This window comes from Aulonocara sp. 'chitande type north' Nkhata Bay, linkage group LG20, assembly GCF_057382095.1.
Source record: "Aulonocara sp. 'chitande type north' Nkhata Bay isolate Kocher_YH1m ecotype deep benthic linkage group LG20, A_spYH_male_GT1.1, whole genome shotgun sequence".
Classification (NCBI taxonomy): Eukaryota; Metazoa; Chordata; class Actinopteri; order Cichliformes; family Cichlidae; genus Aulonocara; species Aulonocara sp. 'chitande type north' Nkhata Bay.
In genome coordinates, this window is record NC_141363.1 from 16446492 (window position 1) to 16464977 (window position 18486).

General features: G+C 40.4%; 1 protein-coding gene across 3 annotated transcripts in view; it reads left to right on the plus strand.

Annotated features, from left to right (window-relative positions):
* Window positions 1–12832, plus strand: part of bcl2l1 (BCL2 like 1) — a 30000-nt gene extending 17168 nt beyond the window's left edge. For all 3 annotated transcript variants that reach the window (XM_086277809.1, XM_086277811.1, XM_086277808.1), the window contains exon 3: window positions 12040–12832. In XM_086277809.1, the coding sequence (XP_086133935.1) occupies window positions 12040–12183 (144 nt within the window). In that variant the 3' untranslated portion in view covers window positions 12184–12832. The remainder of the gene's footprint in view (window positions 1–12039) is intronic.
* Window positions 12833–18486: the final 5654 nt, after the last annotated feature.

Genomic DNA, 18486 nt, shown 5'->3' on the forward strand with positions numbered 1-18486 from the left:
GATGGGGCCTGGTTAGCAGGATTTTAAGTTTTATTCTGAGTTTAACAGGGAGCAAATGAAAAGCGGCCAATATGGGCCAAATCCATTCTCTCTTTCTGCAGTGGAGCTTTTCAGTCATGTCACACTTGGCATCATTATGCTTAACTTTTGCAAACATACAAAGAAAAGCTGTAAGCATCACAGCTGTGAAATCCCTCCAAACTGCTGACCCTTTCCTGTTAGCCTTTTGCATGTAAGCTGTGGTTGTAACAGTCCGTGGACTAGTGCGAGCACAGCACAGAGCTGAGAACTGAATTGTTAAACTAGTTGTCCCTGTAGTATAGTTAGCTAAATCCATTTACTGGATTGGTGCATCCCTTTTTTAAACATCATTTGAAATGAGGACCTGGCAGAGGTCGATCCTGATACTATATCTTTAACCTTTGGTCTGGTCACTGCTGCACAAACTGTGGTGAGCAGCTTTGAACACTTCATTTCTGAGAATTTGTATTGTTCATCTTTTCAGTGGTTAAAAGAGCCAGCGTGTCACACTGTAGTCCAGCACTTTTTGACTTAATAATTCGAACACAAAAATGTTCCATCTTAAGTTAGCTCAGTTCCAAAATGTTTTAGGCTTTCCTTAATAGAGCCATTCAGAGCAAAGTCACTCTAGTGTTATCTTACCTGTATGCTTAAGCATGCGTTTTTCGCATGTGCTACGTAGATGATAAGCAGGTGGTGTAGATTTCTCTTACTCTACACCTTTTAATCAAGAATATTGGGAATGGGCACGGCTTGTGTCATGTTCTTCCATCTCTGCAGAGGACTGTTTAAAATCTTTTTGCACATAGGTTTTTCTAGGAGAATGTCCTGGCAAAGGCCCCTTCCTAGCTGCTCTCTGAGCCTTTGCCCTGTGATGAAACGGATGTTTCAAAGGTTTTCGTTGCCAGAATAATGGACTGTGCTCTGGCAAACATTCACAGCTTAGAAGTACATTGAATTCAGGAGGTTTATCTGGCTCTTAGTTAATTTAGTGCTCTTTTTGATCTTGCCCAGTCACAGTGATTCTCTGATCCGCTCTGGGACGGTTTGTCACTAAGGCAGAGGTCCACTTTCACTTCCTGTACGTCAATCTGATGTAAACAATGTTAATGACATCATTCTGTTTCATCAGTACGAACAGCATGTCACATTTTAGTTTCCCTGTAAACAGCATTTCATCAGTCAGATCTGTCCAACAGTGACTTTACTCAATAAACAAAAACACATGAAAAAATGTGTTGCTGTACTCTGAGCCCAGAGAAATTGCAGTGTGTGTGTGTGCGTGTGCGCGCACGCATGTGCGCTCAAGGCCACACATTCGCGTGTCCACATTCCAACTTTTGCAACTTACAGGATGTGTTGCTCAGCTACAGCCAAGACCAGATGACTTCTTAAAGAGCATTAAGAGGCAGCTCTGCCTGTCTGTGACTCAGAGAGATCACCAGTCTGTTGCTCTGTAAGCTCTAAACAATAATCCGGCTTTTGTTTTTCCCTTTTCAGCATATTCAGTCACCACTCACTTGTCACTTTTACATTTCTCAGCTTTTCTGTTTTATGAATCACGTGATTCACTCATTAATGTTTCACGTGGAAACACGCCTCTTAAAGATGCGTCAGCCTCTGATTTAATGCAGCCTTTAAAAAAAGAACTGGTCTCTGTTTCCTTAACTTTCAATCTGCCTATTCATGTAAAGACTTCTGTTGATGTGCCCAGGAAGTAGGGCTGTGCGATATGACCAAAGTCTCATATCCCGAATTCTATCGTCCCAATAACGATATAAATCACAAAAATGTAACATTTTTTGTAAATTCTGTGAATCTCGGGCAGCTCGTCTTGCGGGAAGTGTTTCCAGCTGCGCGTCATGTAGCTGGAGTAGAGTGTTTTAACCGATGCATGAAACTATACATTTTTAGACATAAGTTGTAACAGCCGCCGTTTTCTTTGTGAGTATTTATTACACAGCGTGCTGCGGGGAAAAGCCTGTTCTAACGTTTGAGTCTAAGGTTTATTTTTTAGTACCTGGCGGTTCTTTTTTAATTCTCATCCGTAAATAATCTGCTCTTTCACGTGATTCAGTTTATTTTGAAAAGTCTCAACAAGATCTTGAGCTTTATTGTGAAAGGTTTATGTGGAACATAAGCAAGCGGACACGTGATGCTGTTACCGTCGTTGTTGCTAACCACAACGCATAAAAACAGGCGCTTGTCCGTCCGTAGTGTGGTTATATAAGAGAAAGAGAGAACTTTGAGAAATGAATATAGCCACTACAGTGACCATCAAAACGATGAAAATATATTGCCGTAAACAGTTTATTGTGCGACACCACGAAACAAACGATAGCGTAAAATGAAACATAGACGTTTTTATATCGTCATCCGATATATATCGTCATATCGAACAGCCCTACCAGGAAGCACTCCTCACTTTTATTCTCACACTGACAAGCCTTTCTTAACACATGCTTGAAGAATTCTAAACATGCTCAGAGCAGTGCATAGTTATGTGTGTATGTATATCAGATATGTTTCTCAGGGTTTTGTTTTGAAGATGAGACTTGAATCCCAAATATTTTACATCAGGATTTTTAACAAACAAAACCAAAAAAACAATAAAAAAAAAATCTACCCACATGTTCAGTCTCAAAAATGTTGCTGCGACAGGTTTTTCTCTTTTGCTATGATGCCCAGTTCCCCACAGAGTATGACCTTCTACAGATCCTGTAACTTTCCACTTTGGCTTATGTGCTTGTTTGTTCCATATCTCTGGGTGCTGCAAAGCTGGCTAATCTGAACTGTTTTTGTCCACACATTGCTTTCACAAACACTGCAACAGCACATATTTGTGTTTGTGTCTTTGTCAGCTTTCTGTCATAATAGAGAATTTTCCAGTTTGGCAAAGTGCACTCCGTGGATTCCTCAATGCATGTGAATTGCACCTTCAGTCTTTTCTAGCGTCAGCATACTTTCGTCACAGTGGCCTTCTGTTCGTGCGTCAACCAATTGTGGTCAGTGTGGCGTGGATATCATGTGCTCTGTAGGTTACTAGAAAGTGCACCTCGCCAGATGAGTGAGCTGTCTAGATCAGAGGTTTAATCCACACTCACAGATGACCTGCTTGTTGTATTGAGATTGAACACATGGAGTTACAGGGTTATATTTATAAAACCAATAGTAGTATATAGTAATTAGGATAGTGATTTATAAAGTGTCAAAGAAGGTTCAGAATAGCATCACAGCAGTAATTTCCATGATATAGCAACACTGCACAATGGGTTCTCTGCATTTCCACTTCCAAACCATTAAAGCTCCATATATCCCAACACTTTCTACTGGGATTCATCTTCTTTTACTTCCTGAACCTGATAAAGTAACCGCACTCAGAAATAATTAATCTTTTTGGCTGTATCGCTATTCATTAACAGCCCTATTCTTTAAAAGCAGATTGCAGTTAACCGAAGTCTGTTTTCTTACTCCTCCTGATTCAAGTGCGTAATCCTAGCTACCATGGCCACTGTAAGACAAACAACTTTGGGTGCCATTGATCTGTAGTGAGTGTAGGCTGTCAGTCCATTCTTTACCCCAGCTGTCAATATGTGTCCACATCTATTTAGTCTGAAGGAGGCTGTAAAACTTTGCGATAGGAGTCCGATATGAGTCAATGAGTCTGTGAAGCTCACTTCTATTTGATGATATCGACACTGAGGAGAGAGAATGGTGGAGGAGAGCAGGTAAAATGAGAATGAGATGATAAAAATATACATGTGATGATGTTAGATGATCATATATGGCTTGAAAGAGCTATTTTATGATCTTTAGGTTAAAAGTAACTTATAAGACATACTATGCACGTGGTCGGTTTCTAGCCACAAATATAAAACGGTGATGGGCAAAACAGAAATGTCCATCTTGGCCACTGTATCAAGATGCTGGGGAAACATGGGGGGCTTCCACAAACCAGCGCCCACTCTGTGTATTTTGAATGCATTAATCCTAAATTCATGCGAATTAGTTTGTTAAAAGACATAATTACATACCAATCAATGTATATAGTTATTAATACATAATCTTTTTTGCTATTAAATAATCTAAAAAAATACTTACTTTACCTATAAATTAGGATCCCTTATTATATTTTGCATAGCACAAGATTTTCTTTTAGTGACTGGACTGCACTTTGTATTGGGAAATATCAGAAAAAGTTTGAGAACCACTGCTTTCAGGCAGCTTTCTTATGATTGATCACCCCTTGCAAACAGAAGTCAACAAGTCGGTGGGGCTGCAGTTCTTCCCTGTGCTTGAGTTAACATGTAAGAGAATCTGCTTCTTATGACATCATTAAGATATCTTTTCCTGTAGTTTAAGCATTTATAAATACCTTCTATTACTGTAAATAGTTGAGGTTTTAACACTTTCTGATAATATAACTTTGATATGGATATGAATGTATCACACAGTGATGCTATCGGCATTCAGTGTGACAGAATGATTAAACACGGGTCTGCTGATATTAAAACTAGATTTTTTTTTTTTTCCAGTCCCCCCCAAGTTATTGTATTTCCATCTGTCTTCCGCCCTATTTTGTATAAAAAGGAAGTGAGTGTGAGGTGTTAATGTGCATCTGGTGTGTGTATGTTTATGCATGTGTGTCATGGTCAGGAGGTTTCGCCATCAGGGGATTTGAGCGTTGCAACTTGTTATGGTGCAACATCAGAGCAACCGACAAGTCAGAGCTGATGAATGGGAAGCTACAGCTAATTATCGGTAAAATGCTCCTTTCTCCACATGTAGTATTGGACCATTTATCAACTACAGAAGTGGACCTGCAGGTCCAGACACACTCACATATCACACACACTAATCAGCTGCTTCCCAGTAGCCTTGGTAACCAACTGCAGAATCTCTCTCTCCCTGTGATTCTTCACTTTGCCCTCCTTTTCTCTCTCTTATATCCAACCTTTTTTGCTTTCATGAGCTAATCCCCCCCATCCTTTCTTCCCAGCTAACGAAGAAAGGCAAAGTTAAAGACACAGGAAAAAGAAAGGGGGGGGGGAACACAGACGAGGCCTGAAAGTACTCTGCAGGCCGCTGCCTAGCACCTGATTTCCTCCGGGAGCCACACAGAGATAAAGAAATAAAGGCGTGACCGTGTGAAAAGGAAAAAGGGGAGAGCAGATAAAGACAGGGTTTACCTGCCAGGTGGGACTTTAGGAGATTGAGTGTATCAAACCAGCAGCCCTGTCTTGACATGTGCACAGTAAATTGCATGATAATTCTGGTATAGAAATAAATCTGGACCCCCTCAGGCATTCAGTTGATGGCGTTTTAAAAGTAAAACGAGGATCTGCTCGCAGATGGAGCTAATGGAAAAGTCATGCTTTGAATTATGTGTTTGAATGCAAAAGTGTAGAGCAGCAGCTACAGCTGCAGGTGATTTATATTTGAATTGCGTGACCGCAGCATCCAGGTCCCTCTGATACCACTGCCACCCGTAGTAAGGCTGTGTTGTTGCTTGTGATTTATAGCATCACAGTCACTGTCTACAGTGGTTGGCCCGTACCCAGTGGTCCAGTGTCAGAGCACTAGTAGCTTGTTTTTTGTGTCAGTGTCAATGTATAAAAAAGGCATGTTTGGACCCACTTTTAAGAGTTTTTACAGGTACAGCAAGGATCACAAATTCTGAATTTACACTGCTACAGTAGAAAAATAAGAAGGGTTTTTACGTGTCTGTCCGTGTCCTTGTTTATCGCTTCTGAATCACTGATGACCAACCTGTCACCATCACTTCGAGAACACGTAAAGGTTTTTTTCTCTGGAAATGCAAATTACAGCTAAAGATCATCTGTACCACTTGATCTGACTCTTTTCCCAAGCCTGTAAGCACATCTCCCTGCATGCTGAACATGGTAGATTCAATTAGAGCCACCCCCGCGCTTGTTTTCCTCTGCTTTTGTGCTACGTCTGGTTATGATCTACATTTCTTTTATTGTCAGCAACTTCCATAAAAAGCAAACAACTGGCAATGAAATGATCTTGCTCCTCTGTCCCACAGGGGCCCATTGTTGTCCAAAAACTATAAAAATCATATCAGTCAGTGACACACGGTTGTACTGGCTGACATGTTCCTTCATTACTATGAACACACACATTGTGTTTTATTTTGGGTGAGTTTCACATGTGCAGCACATAACTTCTCAACTGAAAATAGTCCCCAACAATTGTGCTATTTTATTTTAAAAATAGCCAATTGCTTTTAGTACTGTTGCTGTATGTTTGCAGCAACAGTACCCATGCATTTTGGATTTTTAAATTCATGCCATTGCATTGTGTAGTCTTTAAACTAAGAGTTTTGTATGACATCCAGATATTGGCAACTTATGTTAGTGAAGACAAAGAGACAAAGGGAGGAGTTTAAATTTCTAGAGATGTGAAGATGGGACGAATATTTCCAAGTGATATGAGATGTATTATTAAAAAGTGGGCCAAAGACTGAGGCGTGGCACATATGATTGGAGTTGGCCATGCGTTTGTCATGCGTTTGGTGTGGTTTACGTAGACGGTGGTTTACGACACCAACTCTCTGCCATCTATAATCCAGTTTTGAGATCCCTTCCCAGACGCCTTAATGCCCACTCACATCCTGGGCCATCTGATCTCAGGAATTCGCATGATAAGGTGGGGCCAGGTTTCACAATGAACTCACCCGAAACTCTGGCTGATTGGGACCCACACCCAGTTTCACACCTTGGCTCAGGTGATTAGAGGATCATCAGGGGGTCCTTTTGTCCCTCTGTGGGGGGTTACTCCCACTAGGTTTATATCTGGGACTCTCCACCATTTGACCTTAGAACTGAAGAAGCTTCTCGGATGAGAGGTGAAACGTCTTCAAGTAACTTAAAGAAGTCCAGACGCTTTTCTTTGCAAGCTCCTTTGAGTACTGAAAGGTTGTTGGTTTGATCCCTGGCTGGCTGTATAAAAAGGTACTTGCATGTAGAAAAAAGTGTTTGTATGAATGTGTCAATGAGACATGTTTAAGTGCTAAAGTAGAGTAGAAAAGCACTATACAAGAACCTATCCATTTACCATCTTCCACTTTGATGTTTTACATAGCCTTTGTCAATGAAGCAAAGTCCAATTTAGCCCATCTGCAACTTTTTCTACCCATTATTGATCAGTGAAACAGTTTTTAAAAAAAATATTGAACATCAATGTCCGACTGGAGTGAAACAGCTGCAGTAGAACAATCAACCATAACTGAAGAAAAAACTGTAAATGTACTAATGCTGAGTGTAAGGCTGAATGTAACTAATGCTGAGTAATACTGAGAGAAACTACACAATCAGTCCAGGTTATTTCGTCAGGCACTCCCTGCACAGTGACTGGCATGTCTTGATGGCAGCTGTCATCAAAAGGTACAGCATTGTTCTCTACACCCACATTCTTCTCATTGTTCTGAGAGGCTTGACAGTAAGGGATGTGAAATGGCCAGACTGACCCATTCTTAAGAACGAATGAAAAGGCTCCAATAAAACTCTTGCACATATTACATGATGTATCCCACTGTAATTACACTACGTCATTATTGACCCAAGTAGCATATATCACTCCCTCGTGGCCACTTTGCTTTACTTTTAAAGTAGCTCAGAGTGCTGAAGATCAACTTTGCTCGAGTGCACATTTTAGCCCAGCCCCTTGTATCTGTCCATGCTGTTATCTGTGGTTTGCGTTCTTGCTAACAGAAGGTCAGTTTTTTTTTTAGTTTTTTTTTTTATCTTTTCTAAAAATGCGTCATATCAAGGCCTGTAGGAAGTCCTGGGTGAGGTCAGAAACAAGTATTTCATTCTTCTTGGCATGTTTTTCCGTCCCTAAAGAAGGTAGAGAGGGTGATACTGTTGGTATGCAGAGCTGTTTCAGTTGGTAACACATGACGAATGAGGCAGGTAGGATTCCAGTGAGCCTTTTAAACCTGCTTCTATTACAAATAGTTACACTTTTTATTTTTCAAATTCCACACATCATAGATCATTGTAACTGTGGTTCTATGCTGTGTGTTTATTTAGAGCAAAAGTATCAATGAAAATAGCTAACGTGAGCTGGGAATCGCACTCTCAGAGACCACAAACCACAGTGGTCCAATGTAAATAAATAGCACTGGTTACTTTCTGTACTGTTCAGATTTGTAACCCCAAAAAAAGTTTGTCTAGAATGTTTAAATTTGTGGAATAATTTTGTTGTTTACCTGGTCAGTTTAAGCAGTTAGCCTGCACAGCGTCATACTCCACCATATTGTACTCTGACTAATTCGGGAGTTTAATCTAGTTCGACTTGCTCTCTGAAAAGCTTTTTTTTATGGTATCTGGCCTGCTGCTTTACTTCACTTTTGTTATTGTTAACAAATCCTATCTAAAAGAGCAAAACAAACAATGTGTTAGTAGGTAATGCTTTGACTCTTTATCATGCTTTCTGGGTTCTCCCTCAAGCCTGTTTAATGAATAGACTTTAAGTACTTCACACCCAGATATACAATGATGAGTCATTTATCGTGAAAACTGTGCCCTGCAGGTTTTTTTTTTCTTTTTTTAGCAAATATTGAGAAACATATCTTTTTTTACTGGACTCGCTTTTTAAATTGTTATTTGTAGCAAACTTGTTTACATGTGCTTTTGATGTTATAATACAACCTGTAGAAATCTACCAGTTATGCACACTTTTCCTATGGGATCAGTTTCAGGTCCACTAGTTTATTATACATCTCCTTTCCCTTGGACATATTGTCCATCTCATTTGAGAATACACTTTGATTGCTAATGATGATGATGCCAAACATTTACATTTTTAGACAGATTTGATTTCATCCACTTGTACTCCAACAATATCTGGACAAAGGCTTTCCAAAGATCTTGTAAATACCAAACATCTCAAATAGAGCATTCACTTTGTAGCATCCAGCCTCAGGATGCTCAGCTATGGTCAACTGCCACTTCAACACAGTTTGACCACTGTTTATAGAATTTATATCACTGGCTGATCGAAAGTGATGCTGTGCCTTTCAATGAATGTGTTAAGGTAGAGTAGTTAAAATGAAGTGTCTCAATTATGAAGTTTACATAAGGTTTGGAGCCAAAATGGAGAAAGCACTTAATACATGTCAATAGTAAAACATATAAATATTATCTATTGTCACACTGCATACTGTTGGAAATGGCTGCAAACCAGATTTTTTTCCTCCTGGAAACCTTCTGTTACATTTGTAGCAGACAGGACAAAGTCCCCGCTCCAGTGAATGACTTCATCGTAGAAACGTTTGGGCTATTTCAATAATGTGATTTCCTTGTTAATGTTACTTAAAACTTTTGGACCTCTGAGTTCCTTTTTTTGTTTGTTTGTAATGGTTCATCAGTGATGCATCATACACCAGACAGCAGTCCACGGGGCTCGCGATCAAACAGAATAGAAACTCAATGAATGACTCAGGATCTCTTCCTTCCCCTCCACTGCTCTCCATCACTCTCTACATTAGCCCATCCCTTCCTGGTTTCACTCTGATCCATATGATCTCTGATCCAGAAAGTGAAAGGGCTTCGGGGCATCAGCCTTAAAGGATTAAGGAGCTTTCAGACATGCATCTTCATTACCTTTATTGATCCAGTTGATATCAGATTTAATGAATTAACTTTGGTAGAGAGAGCTCTAAATCCCAGCTGATATCAACTCACTGCCCGAGAATAGTCTTTACTATTATCTGTTCAGTGAACCGCCTCTTCAAATAATGATCTGTTCGTTCACATTCAAACGTCACGAATTGAGATTAAAATACAACATTTTCCATATAACACAACATATAACCTTCTTCTGTTCTTGTTTAGATTTGTTGTTTCTATTTGGGGTTTTTTGTGGTGGTTTAGCAGTGCTACACCAGGACATGCCATTTTACTGAAAGGTTTACTGAAGATGAATAATAAATGGCTCAATGCTCAGCTTTATACACATAACCGCACTGTTAATGAATGTGTAGTGATCTCATATAGTGTAATCAGTGCACTGATATAATGGTCCTGTCATAGATGCATTATAGTGGAGATTAAATGAAAATACCTTTGCTTTGAGCATGCCCAGTGTGGCTATGTTGCCTCTTAAAAACAGAAGGCACAAACAAAAGCTGTAGTAAATGTAAAGCAGGTGGTTTTAATATTGGCTTGAGCATTGAGCAGTCCTTTTTATAGCATTAGTCTTAGTGACATTTTGTCTGTAATTTAGACTAAGTAGCAAAGAAACAATTGTCCAACAAGCAGCCTGACTCTATGAATATCCAGTTTACTGTTAACTACTTTGATTGCTGCTTTTCTTTTATATTTATCTGCAATCAGATATGATCATTAAACGCTGTCCAGCTAAAAGTTATTCTATAAACAGAGTGAATCAAATCTGGTGAATGATGCAGGGTTTTTTTTTTTATCTTAAAGTCACACTTTACTGTGTGTGTGTGAACACCGTTCCGCTTATATTACATGTACAATACTGATAATAAATAAATGAATAAATAAAAATATACATATATAATCAAAGATACAATTTTGTTTTTGTAGGTTTTAAATTACTTTGATGCATTTCTCCATGCCTATGTGCATTTTATGCACATAAATTAGGCCATGTATAAGTCAAGGACTTTTATTATGAAAGGAAGTAACAGGAAGAAGTCCTTTCCAAGTATGTGTGGAACAAATCAGGTTTCCGGTACAGCTCAGGCAACGATGGGCATCTCATCAATCAGCCTGGAAAATGTTTGGCTTTAGAGCAGTCTGGCTCTGCAAGCTTCACTTTTTATCCTTCTTGGATTTGTTTGAACTGGTATGTAAATACCTTATAGGTGCAGTACTGCCACCTCCTGGAAGTAGTGGTGGGTTACATCAAGTCAGGCACTGATAAATAAGAGAGAAACTATATATTTTATAGCCTCTTAAATCCTGCATTCTGGTCCTCTTAGGTGTAAACTCATCTCGTCACTCCCTCTGAGGATTCCGTTTGTTTTAGAGATTTGTAAATTACTTTTCTACGTGCCACCGTGTTCAGAAATTCAGAGAGTTGCTCTTTCAGTATGGTACAAAAACACCCTCCGTTTCCAGTGACAACACAAACTCTCTTATTTCACCTTAAAAGTCTTTGTGTGTCACTGACTACATACAGAGTTTCCAGTAACAGCACCCCACACGCCACCCACCCAACCAACCACTCGCTGAATAGAGACCCCGTGTGCTGCCTTTCGTATTTACCTCTGACTAAGAATCAGACATATGAATGAGTCATTTTCACTTTTTCTCATTGAGTGCTCGCAATTTGGTCTTTGGCCTCTCATATCGTGCTTATTGAGGTGAAACACTGATGCTTCTGAACTGTGAACAACATGTAGCATCATCACCAGTGAGTCAGCTGAGAGGGATGAGGAATACTGATGGCTGTTATGGTTTGGATTAGAGCCTGACTGGCGCCTCCCTGTGGCAAGAAACCAGAAATTGTATGCTCCGGAGCAGCTCAATTCCAGGAAATGATTTCAGTGGGCGGCAATGTAGGCATGGCAGTCTGAGGACAACAGTGGGAAAGAATGTCAGTAACAACAACAGTGGTTCTGAGGGGATGCCAGAAAAGAGTGGACGACTTTGGGGGGAGGGGGGTTGTGGTTTATTTCCTTTTTTTTTTTTTTTTTTTTTTAAATGTGGCATTACAGGTGTCTTTTAGGGGTTTTTTTTCTGTTGACCTACCTGTATGGAAATTTCCACATATGAGCGTGTGGGTGGTGATAGTCATAGCCAGCATTGGATGTCTCTGCAGCTTTTTGAGGCTGAGGGACCTTTATCAAAGGGAATTCACCTGATACTGTAGGGGTTTTTTTGTTTTGTTTTGTTTTTTAAATGGGGCATTTTTAGGAAGTGTGCATACTTGTCGGTTTTTCCACATGCATGTCACAGAGTGCATCAGATGCCCTGCCATTAACCCTTTACACTCCGTCTTTGTCTCTCTTTCCAGGAGCACTTCGCTGAAATCTTCGGGCAGGATGCGGCGGCTGAAAGCCGGAGGTCTCAGGAGAGTTTCAAGAAGTGGCTGCTGGTGGGGATGACGGTGGTGACAGGCGTTGTGGCGGGTGCGCTTATCGCGCAAAAACGCCTGTGAGCCCTCTCGCTCTCCAGTCGTCTCCTTCACAACCCTCAACATTTAGATGAAGGTCCAGTTCGTCTGATCATAGCTGCTGACGATGTTTACTCCCCTAACCCCTACCATCCTGCATCCCTCCCCCCCATCCGCTCCCACAGTGGACTAAGAATCCTCAAATGTTGAGAAGAAGAAAGAAGACAGATATTGAAAGACGTTTCGTTTTCCATTCTCCGAAACCAGTTGTTCCTTTCATTCCATTCTTCACTCGTTCCTACACCTTGTTTATATGTAATAGTTTTAACAAATTTGTTTCTCCATTTTCATCAACAGAACAAGCTGAAACCGATTCTAGTCTTACAGTTTAACCCAGACTTATCTAATGGCTCCAGATGTGTTGCTGTTGAAGCTTGTTTTTCCTACAGACGCCACAATCACAGCTCTGTAAAGCTCTGTATGTGCCATATGGAGAGCAAAGTCAGGGGAAAGTTTACTGTAAGTCTTTCGTAGTTTCCTGCAAGCCATCCTGATCACCGTCACATACAGCAACATAACCCATCACTTCACACATTGGGTTTTTTGGGGGGGGTTTCCCCCTTACCCTATCTTTCATGCCGGTTGGCTTGTGTATGAGCGCTAGATTAAACTGACTCATGCAGATTAGCGTCCACTAGTTTGTTGATGCGTGGTTTTTTGTTTTTGTGTGTTTTGTTTGTTTTGTTTTTTCTTTATTTCTCAACTATTAAAATCCCACCCCGACTGGTCTGTGCTTTATGGTCATAGTTGGCCTCAGTTCGACCATCGCGTGTGGCAGGTTGTCAGAATCAGTTCAACCACAGTTCATAGGAGCAGGGTGCCATGGCTCAGACGCTCAATGTTCACCATACAGTAGCTGAAGAATGCAGCCATTACTGTAGCAATTCATGCAATAGCTAGAGCTTCATTGTTTCCAGGCATGCTTTGGCTACACTGAAAGAAGTGTCTTTAATCTCACAGGGGACCTATCATGCATATGTCCTGTGGTGGTGCTCATATTAAATGGGGCTTCAAATTTAAGTGTGCGGAGTTTCAGAACATTTCGTCATCAGCTGACGCGATCAACATCTGTGCTCCTCCCACCATGAAAAATCAAAACACCAACATCTTTGCTATGATAGAGAAGTGGCCGACACCGCACAGTGAAAATGTTTCGAAACTCTTTCTCTCTGACGCGTGTAAACACATGATTGGCTAATAATTCTCCAGTTTCAGCTGCTGATTGGCTTTTTGGCGAGAGAGCCAGGGAAACAACATTAGCATCTCAGAATTCTCCCACAGATTTTTATCTGGGAATCTTTGAGTGCCATATCTCCTCCTCCATATAATGTTGCTGCTATTAGCACAGCAGCCACTCACATTCGCTGTTTAAACCTTGTGTTTACAAGAGGCAGCCAATCATAAAACTTCCCTGAAAGGAAGTGTAAGGGGGCTAAAATGGCATCAAAGCCCAGTATACGATCTAAGGACTGTGAGTCATGCCCTTAATAGGTCCACTTCAAGATTGTCATTGGGTGATATGTTTGGTACTACTTTGTTTGAACACCCCCTCCTCTATAAACAGTATAAAAAACGTCATATATTCTAACACTGCTGCAGTGTAATTCCTATGAGGCATCAGTAACAGGTGTATGAACAGTTAATCAGTAACTGACAATGTAACAGCTCACATGAACAAATCCTGTATGAATGAGTGCGACTGGCCTCATTCATACATGATCAAGATCCACTTACAAGGTTTCAACTACACTTCATGGCCGTCATCACATAGAGCAAAGATGGATTCGGCAGTTCAAAAATAATCATGTGGTAAGAGCTTAAATAATAAAAGTGTTGATATAAATGACCAAAAGCTCTGTATTTGACTTAATGACCCCTGCACAACACTGCTGGAGGTCTACCAGAATTGTTGACGCAGTTATCAGCGTGGCTCTAATAGCAGTCGTCTATTGCCTGTTCATACTCCAGGTGCAGATGCTTCACAGGATTTACAGCTACTTTATATTACTATAAAATTATGAATCAATTAAGGTGCAACTGGTTTGATGATTGTTACTGATCTAAAAGTCATTGGGTCCAACTTCTATAATGCTGCTTTTAATTAACTGACAATGAAAACAGCCCCTAGATGCAGCCATAACTTCTTAAAAATAGACCATTCGTTTAAGATTTATTTTTTTTGGGAGGGGTGTAGATGAAAGTGTTTGAGTCATTTTCACAGATTATTTTGCAATAAAATCCTAATCATGAGCTGCACTGTTCAAACACACAGCTGTTTGTTTTTTTCCTCCCTATAGTTTATTTTCCCCACTGTGTCCTAATCAATTTTTATTTTTGAGCCTTTAGTCACATCTGACACTGATCGGTGACACACTTCATGCTTCGTGTTATCGTCACTGGAGCAAGCAGATTTATGTAGCAAACTGATGAAGCAGCTGTCCTTCAGGAGACGATGCGGTTCTGCTTCGCGTCGTCTGCGAGCTAAAGAAATGTGTCTCACTTCGTGTTTGTGTACCATCTTGAGCAAATCAGCAGCTGTCAGCGGCTGTAGGAGCATGAAACTCAAAATCTAAACATTCATATCTCATCTCGCTCAATTCCAGTTATCCACAAACCCCTCCCACCCCTCTTTTTCCACCTCCTTCGTCCTCCCCAGACGCTTCAGAGCTGTCAAACCGCCATCCGTCTCTTCTCTTCCCCTCGCCATCCAGCTCCACCTCTTCCTCCCGCGGTCCCCCAGCTGTCACTGCACTTAGTCACGTGTGTCAGTCACAGCTGGCCCACCTGCTGCTTCGCAGACACATGCACGCACGTGCCAATCAGAGCCGGTCCACAGGAGATGGAGGAAGGGAAGGAGACACCTATCCATCTTTAATTTGAAGCTGAAGTCAGAAGAGTGTTTGTCGCCTGGCGTGTTGTGCACTAACAACTGCTCGATTAATTTACTGGGAAGGATGGGGTTGGGGTGGTGGTGGAGAAGGGAGTACACTCATTCCCGTTCCCAGAATCTTCCCACTGCTTCCAAATTTGATCTTATTCCAAACAGCCTCTCCCTCTCTCTGCTGAACAGTATGTCCTACAGCACAATAAAGCACTGTGGAGCTTTACAGGCGAGTGCTGTTTTCTCATCGAGGCACTACACTCAGCCACACCTAGTAAACATTAAAGGAACAGAGTGTAATGCAAACAAGAGAGGAAAAAAGGATTTGTGGTTGAGACATCCATCATGGTGTCCAGCTACCAGCTTTGCCTCCATGTTCAAAACAAGGACTCATCACTCACGTCACATATTGGCTCCTTTATGTTACCGTCCACATATTTTTCCTGTTAATGCCCTGATTTTTGACCTGGTTATGAATATTTCACCAAAATCACACAAAACGCATAGCCTGAATAATCAGTATCGTTTGGTTTGCTCGTGTTCTCCTCACCGCCTTGTTAGCCAGGGTATGTTCTCAAACATTCCAGTACAGTATATATCTATTTTTTTAGCCCCATCAAAAGCTCCTCACAGGCTTGTCCCTGCTGTCCGGGCCCCTGACTCTAACGAGCTCTTTTCTTACCCATTTATAGATGTGTGTGCGTGTGTGCGTGCGTGTGTGCGGGAGCATGTGTGTGAATTTCTTTCTGGCAGAAGGGAGGCACAAATGAAGGAAGTGTGACAGCATTGGCACGACCCCCCCACATATATATGCTAGTTATTTAAGCTGATTAGAATAGTATTAGCTTAGTGAAATATTTAAAACAGACCTGATGGCTTTCAACTTTATTTATATTTGGTGTCAAAAAATAGAAAAAGGAAAAAAAAAAGCATAACTGTGCTCCTTCAAATGGCCTTAAATTCCATCGTTGCATCCATGTGCACTGTCAGTCGTGTTTTTTTTTTCTTTTCTTTAGGACTGTTGGACTGCTAGTAGATGAAAAGAAATGCAAACAAATCAAGAAAACATTTTCAAAAAAAGTTATCCGGTGTGTTCCTGTTGGGTCTAAATTAAAGTTTGCTGTCATGTCCAATGGTCACTTTGTATGTCTTTAGAATGCCAATGTAAAATTTGAAATGACACTGAACCTAATAAAGCCCGTTGTTGGAAGATATGCCGAGTCTCTTTTTCTGATGTCTTGGATAGTGGTGGGGAGTGTTGGAGCAGAGATGCCCGTGAACATATGCTGTTAAATATTCAGGGTATTTGCCAGAAGCTGAAATCAGCCAGAAGAAAGTTAATTTTATGCCACAAAAGACTGCTTAGTGGATGGGAGGAAATGGGAGTTGCGAAAATAAAGGTCAACTATGATGTACTGAGGCAATGGAGATTTCAGTCAAGCTTTTAGATCAACAGTGCTAAACTTCTATTAACTTTATTCACTAGCTAAATAGAAAGCTATGGTTTCAAATGAGTCATTGCAATAGAAGAGTATAATAATATATATGTGTAGTCATCAGAGGGGCTGATGGCGCGATATGGCAGCCCCGCTTCTGTCAGTCTGCGCCAGGGCAGCTGTGACTACAACTGTAGCTTGCCTCCACCAGTGTGTGAATGTGACAGTGAATTGTAAAGCGCTTTGAGGGTCTTGAAAAGCGCTATATAAATGTAATCCATTATTATTATTATTATTATTATCAGTTGAGTTAAATAGTAAAACTTGGTATTTTGCCTGTGGACACTGACATGAGTCACGTTGTTCTCTCAGAGCCTGCAGGTGGATGCAGGGGTGGTGAAGGGGCTGACACAGCAGGCAGTGATAATATCTCAGATAAGAGATGCAAACTTCTGCTGCATAAATAGACAGCCGAGTCAGGGGAGTGCGTTGGTTATCTAATAAAACGAATATTACTGTTATTACTGTTATATTACTGTGTTAACTCAGATACGGTTAACCCCAAAGTTGTGAAACTCCTGTGTTACAGGTGCCGAAACATTAACCCTGTAATGCCATGTGTATCATATTTGCTACATGAGTTTCTGAGACTTCTGTCTCATCAACATGATACTTGCCTTAAAAACCTTAAAAAACATTTTGTCTAAAATTAACACTGTTGTTAACAAAAAGTTGCCAACAAAAACAAAACACCCAATGTATCAAATGCGATACAAAAAATATGTCATACATAACATGATATAGCAAAAAAAGAGGATTTTGTTACAAGGGTTAATAAACATTTCAGTTCCAAAAAAATAGAATTTTCTTGCTATGTTTTGATGGGTTGGGTCTTAGAGGGGTAAAGACAATCTGTAATAGAGTATAGCTCAATAAAATACATTACGAAATAGTTCAACAAAATCACATAAACTACAAATGTTAAAAGGGAAAAATATAAAAGAGTTTAGTGAGCCTGCTTGAACAAGGACAAACACGAACAGACAGCGCGTGATTAACACAGGTGAGAACAATCAGGGAATCAGGGGAAAACAGACAGACAGGAAGTAAAACTAATACCAGCCGTGAAAAAAAAGTAACCTTCCATAACAGGCACCATCACAAAGAGCAGACAGAGGGAGGAAGAAACAGAACAAACTGAAGGAACTAAAGGTACTAAAAATCAAAAGACAGAATTGCAAAACTGAACGCATCACTAGAATAACCGTACAGCAAAATCAGGCATCATGACTCATTCATGAACTAAAACTCACCACAGGGAAATGATCTGAAAGTCAAACACGAGAAACCAAATTTCAAACAGAACAGCAATGAGCACGCACACAGTCAACTATCCAATAATTCAAACATGAACCACACAAAACCGGAAGACTCTGACAAGTCTGCTGTCAGGAAAAGCATATTGTGTTATTTCCTTAAACTGTAGCATCATGCCCAACATCCATGTATTCTTCAAGTATTGTTTTTGTTATGCAGAATCTCCATAGAAGAACTTACTAAAAGTACTTTTACCATATTTTAAACTGATGTGCAGTCTACATTTGCGAACGCAGCCTTCTAGAGCATTTTCTTAGCCAGCCTGATCGCCTGCATCTTTACAAGTTAGACAAAAGGCTCTCAAATACTGAGAATTTAGGCTTTTTGTTTTCATATTTGTCAAAATAAGTGAGTCTGCCAGTAGTCTTGCCTTATAAAAACAATCCTTTAAAACAATTATTGGACCCAGATTTACTTAAAGTCATTTCCTTTTAAAATGATTTCCACTGCTGGCAAAAACTGAAATCAGTCCATACCTTTAAGAATCTATTCATATCCCATAACCTCCGTGGTGGAGGTAAATATTCTTAGATGTTAATGGCACAGTTAAGTACTTACTATACACAGGACTCCACAATAAACACACCTGACACA